At 39.7% G+C, this 6000-nt stretch overlaps 1 protein-coding gene across 4 annotated transcripts in view; it reads right to left on the reverse strand.

The window, feature by feature from the left end:
- The window catches only part of PDE4D (phosphodiesterase 4D), a 1130464-nt gene that overhangs the window by 66959 nt on the left and 1057505 nt on the right, over nucleotides 1–6000 (reverse strand). For all 4 annotated transcript variants that reach the window (XM_019532104.1, XM_019532105.1, XM_019532109.1 and 1 more), the window contains one exon: nucleotides 5729–5841. In XM_019532104.1, coding sequence (XP_019387649.1) covers nucleotides 5729–5841 — 113 coding nt within the window. The remainder of the gene's footprint in view (nucleotides 1–5728; nucleotides 5842–6000) is intronic.

Consider the following 6000-nt stretch of genomic DNA (forward strand, 5'->3'; position numbering starts at 1 on the left):
TATCAAGAGCTCTCGGTAATCTGCAGACTGCAACAGCTCATGTGAATCGCTCAGAATCTGAAACAAGCAACTCTCTTACCCACCCTGTAAATGCTGGGTAACATGATATCTGCATGCTGTAACTAAATAAATCAACTCCTCTGCCTACGCTGCAGCACATCAGTAGCGTAAGTAAAATAAACCTTTGTGTAACCATACGCTGTGTTTAAATCCTCTGACTCCTGCTCACTGTTATCACCCACCTGTCCGGTTATAAATCCCCCTCCTCGTGCCAAGCCGGTCGTGCCGACCCAGGCTCGCAGGTCAAGGGTGCACCAGCATTAGGAGCACGACAGAAGTAAACAGCAGTGATTCAGAAAGACAACACTAAAACTAGTCAGTTAATGAAATCTGACTTTCCAATAGTAAGTCTCTTATACCCTAACATTAGCCATTTCCATTATTTTAATAGGATATGCTTTCCCTTTCTAAACTTTCATAAGATGCCACAGCATAGTATCTGAGTGACTCTGAGGGGCGAGAGTAAAAGAATACATCCTCATTAAGGAAAATGGTTTTCGTTTCCAAGATCTCAAAAGCTGTTCTAAAGAGTCTTTTGAATTCTAATTATTTTTAATTTTTTTTTAAATAGTTATACAGTGCTTTACATTTGCAAACACCTGTGCACCTCACATTTTCTGATTAACTGGTAGGTGTTTTCCATATATATGGGGAAGCTGAGGCAGAGGCAAAATAGATACCTGCAAATCTGACAAAAGAACTCCAAAATATCTGAATTATAGGTGCATGATAAAACTATTTAAAAATACAAGAATAGAAGGCAAAATAAAGTGGATAGATCTTGTTAAGTTACCAGTTACAGCAGGGATGCTCAACATCTGGAAATTTAGCAGCAGTGGGGTTTCAGCAGTGTTAACTGCCAGTTCCCTGCTGTGGGGAACCCCAAAGGTTAGATAATGTGGCCTTGTGTGCCCGATCACTCCAGCACATGGCCAGATCCAGGCATGCAGGGTCAAGTTGGGCCAGCACATGGTGGGAACTGAACCCACAGGACTGGGTTAAGTCAGTGCACAGCTACATCCAGGTGCATAATGGTGGATTGGGGGGTTGTCCTATGGGTGTGCCGGCCAGCCCATCTGGCCTGTGAACTGACCCTGTGTCACTCATCAGGCCCAGAGGGCCAGAACGTTGACCACCACTAACTTACACTCATCTAAATTTTTCCCCACTCTCTTTACAAGTAAAATCTAGTTTACAATGTGTGTGTGGGGGGGGGGATCAAAGAAGGGATTTTGTTTCCAGCTTATTGATTTTGTGCATTTAGCAAAACTTCCTTCAGTTAGTGTCACACTTTCCTCAGTACAACAAACCAATCAGTTTCCACTGCTGTTTTTGTTAGTCTTTCACAAAGCAACAGAGTAGAGGAAAAAAACATTTTAACAATAGGAAAATGTGATCGTAAAACCACAAGAATTGGCAAGGAGATCTCAGGACAAGAAGAAAATATCATTATTTCAAACAGGCTAAATTTCAAATGGAGTATTTTCCCTTTAAGGTGCAATTTTGTTATGCTAAACGTTTAGTCTTCAGAAACTATAATTTTGTATGAAATTCAATTAATTTTACACGAATGCTCAGACCACAGTGTCCTTTTTATTGCTGTTTAGGTCATCTATCCACAGGCACATGTACAGTCAATATTTTCAGCTAAGAACAGTGGTTAAGTAATGATTACAAGAGTATAACAGCTTCATTCAGTGACTTAATTTGACATCAGGCCAAGACTTCAAAGGCATTTGTATTGACATTACTATATTTTATTGATATCATATCATATTGTAAGATAGATAACACTACTACTTTGGACATCTGCATTATGCTTAACAACTCAGAAGAATTTCTGTCTAGTTACTTGAGAACAGATGTTTATATAGGTGCTTCTATGCATCCTAGTAGGAAATCTGGACATCTATAATACTATCTTGTGTGTCACAAAGTAGTCACACTGTAAAACTAAAACTGAAATCTTCCTTTGATGTCTGGAGAATTTCTTGGAAAAGTACTCAGATAAAATATGTCTGTGATATTAGCAAACAAGAAATTTATATGCTGTCACTAACAATAATTCTCAGTGACTTTTCTTCCCATCTCTACTTTTATTCCCCCTGCTTTTCACAATTCATAGACCTACCATCTGCAGCAAACTTGCCACACTTGAAAGAGATTCAACAAACACTGAAACTTTTCCGTGCGTAACTTCAGGCACAACAACATATAGAAGCAATACATAAGAGAGGTTTGCAGGAATTGTAAATACAGAAGTGAAAATATGTTTTGCATTTTAGTTTCACTATAAGTACTCCTTTGTATCTGACTCATCTGCAGATTGGTACAATCCATGAGAGCACATTTGCTGGATCTTCATTATTGGTGTTAGTTACCTTTTTTATTTATTTTCTGTTGCGCTATACCTCTAGATCCCAGCCATTAATTCAGGTCCCATTGTTCTAGTACAGTATAAAAAATATATATATATATATATAAAAAAAAAAAAAGATGGTCCCTGAGCCCCAATTACTGTAAACTTGGATGTTACTTGTAAAAACAGTCAGTGGAAAAAAGTGCACACTGTAGTGCGACTTAAAAGCTGATGATGTTCCCTTTCTCTTATTTTGCCACACATCACTATTTTTAATGTTTTGAAGTCAGGGCTGGGAGTCAAGTATTCCTGAGTTCTTATCTCTACTCTAAAAGACTACGGGTCAAATCCTGTTCCATCTACTGGACATCTAAGTAGACCTACGCTTCTACATGTAATTTTATTCCATGCTGTTCACATCCCTAAAAATCCATCTCCTTTTTTAACATATCTTTATCTTACTTGTAAAACCGAGTCACGATTAAACAGTAAAGAGGAGGAGAAGGAATAGGTAGAATACAACCTGGTCCTTTACATTTAGCCTTGGGCAAAGTTTCTCTGCCTCAGCTGCACAGTTATTTAAAACAGAGGGGGCTCCAGATACATATTTTAAACAATTAGAAGTAAAATCACTTTTCAAATTATGCCTTAGACACCTAAATTTTAATTTTTTCTCATTCAATCTTCTTTCACTATAGTATGGGGTATTGTAAGGGATGTTCATAGGATGGGATGGCTGATGACATTTTTTTCAATTTAAAAAAATATTGAAGGATTTGTTTCAAAACATGAACAAAGATTTGTATATACTAGAAAAAAATATTATATTTATGGTCTGCAAAATTGGACAGTGTCTCTTTATTGTTACGACAAAGCCAAGAGCGTTGCTGAATCTTTTAGTTGTAGTGCTCTGAATATTTATTAGTTGCACTGTTAGCAGAAATACAGGTTTTCAGAAATCTACATCCAGATTTGATGAATCAAAAGAGACCTAGTCAATGTGTGACTGCAATATAAAATTTCCAGTTCTGATGTAAGATACAGCATAATTGTGACTGACCTTCAGACTGTCTATGACAACTACGTTTACTGTGCATCTCATACCAATGCCTTGTCTGTACGGTCTAGTTTCTGAAGAAATAGGACTAGCCACTTTTATGAATCACATATTCCTTCTAATTTCAATAAACGCACATAAAATATTTATCCTGTTATCTCTGGAAATCAGAAGTACTTTAACAAATACGAACACAAGGCAAATAAAAGACTTACAAAAGCATATAGAATGGAAGCTGATTAATTCTCTTAGGCATGAGGCATTCAGAAATCTTTTTTTTTTTTTTAATGGTTAATTCTTTGAAGTAAACATTTTTAATTTGTTGGCTGAACTGAAAACAAGCAGTTAACAATGGTTTGATCTCAGTTTAAAAAAAATATTGGGTCCTGTCTTAATAAAATGCACCTTCTTGCTTCAAGGCAGGATTCAACAAAGCCTAAATACAAATATTTCTCTTTTTTTCCTTAATGCTTGAGGTGTGTTCAGATACAACAAAAATGACACAAACTTTAGTCATTTTTAGTCAAATAAAATTACACAAACCAGTAAACAAATTGATGGATAGACAAATCAGGTAACTATATGAAATTCTTCCTTTGTTAGCTTATTGGGTCATTCACGCCGCAGGAGGTGTGTGTTTTGTATTTGATTTATTTATTTATTTATGCTCCGCTCCTGAATTGGTTCAAAATTATCACTGAAAATTATTTAATGAGATTTATGTACTTTTCCCCTGATAAATCAAACATCAAAGCCTGCATCCATTACATACTATATAATGGCCAGTGACTCAGAAGTTCATTTATGAAGGAAATGTAAGACTGGGCCCTAAATGTGGACCTGCTCCTGCTCCCTTTGTATATGCAGGCTGGTATGTAATTAGAACTTTTGATTGCCATTAAAAAAATAAGGACATCATTCGGAGAATATGTGCAGTTCCCAGAGGAGAGTACTGCTTAGGATCCAAATTTGCTTTAAGTGTTGATCGGAACCAGCAAGATTTCAAAGAGATGGGAAGCACAAAAAGAAATGTACTGACTATATTATAGCACTAAACCTGCAGAGCAGTGCAAAAACTTGACATCCTCTACATAGCTGGAGTTGAGCAAGTGAGCATCAGGTTAAACAACAGGCAGCTGAGAACTGTCACACACTTGGAGATCATAGTCCAAAATGAGAAAGCAGAAAAGTAAAATAAAAAGGCAGACTAATCTAGAAAAACCTTAGTAGAAAAAACAACAACTTGCAGAACATTTTTTTACGTGTTCTAGGAATAAAGTTTATTAAAAGATGAAGCAGCTATTAGGTAGTGTAACTCTTTCAGCTAACAGTTAGCTGTTAGCTGCAACTGTAGCAGTTAGGTAGGTGCACCCATAATAGTGTCCTTGTATTAGTTTTATTTAAGAACACCTTTTCCTAGAGCTATGACAAATTTGTGAAGATATAGAGAATACCCAGCACATCAACTTAGAATAGTTGTGAAATAAATTCTATACGATTTCTGTGCCTAAAGCTTAATCGTTGAACTTCAGAAGTGAACAACAAACATATTAGCTGCATATCCAATTTGTGTGCTGAAGGCACGAAGTGAGCGTGTGAATGGAGTAAACACGAGCCTTATGCACAGTACTTCGTTTTCCACAGAAAAACTTGAAAATGGAAAGTGATCGATCACAGATGTAGGTAATCTTCAGTAAATATAAAGTCCGCCAATCAGTAGTGCATCCAGCCCTCAGCCATTTAGCTCTCTAGGCATTCCTGCAATGCCTGTCTCCCAGATTGAGCAGGCTCCTTCCAAACACCGGCAACAAATCCTGTTACATCACCTATTAGGATCACTACTGCCAGCTAAGAGAGGAACTGTAGCACCCTGTGCAGAAACGAGAGGGACCTGTTCTGGCATCTCTCATGAGGTTCCCATCTGAACTACCACGGCATACCTATATGCCTGCAGCCTTGATAAACTACCAGTGTGCCACTGAAATGCGCCAAAGCAGCATGGAAACGAGGGAGAACGGAAAGGCTTGTCCTTGTCCGTCACCGCCATCAAAACCTTTTTGATTTTTTGCCTCTTAAACTGAAAGAGCCACGGAGAAAGAGTGGGAAAACTTCCACCTTCAACGCTGCTTGGAGTTTCCCAGGCAGGGACGAGCACAAGCACGTGGAGGCGGGTGAGGCACCTCCAGGGGCTGCGAAGCCCGATGCAGCAGCGGGGTAGCCCGTCCCCGTCCCGAGCAGCGCCGGGGTCCTACCTTGTTGGAGGCCATCTCGCTGACGGAGTGCCTGGTCTGCAGGGTCTCCAGCTGGTCCAGGCACCAGTCCAGCTCCTCCAGGGTCTCGCTGGCCAGCTTCTGGTAGGCCTCCTCTGCCAAGAGATAGGGAAAGGGGTACTCAGTCCGGAGGCGCTTGACGGGACTAGCGGCGAGCGGCCGCGGGGCCATGGTGCCGTAGCCGGGCGCGCCGCGCTGCCTGTTGCCCGCGCACGAGCGCTGCTCCTTCATGGCGCGGGCGGGCGGCGGCGCCT

Source organism: Crocodylus porosus, unplaced genomic scaffold (assembly GCF_001723895.1).
Source record: "Crocodylus porosus isolate Cpor-Errol unplaced genomic scaffold, CroPor_comp1, whole genome shotgun sequence".
NCBI lineage: Eukaryota > Metazoa > Chordata > Crocodylia > Crocodylidae > Crocodylus > Crocodylus porosus.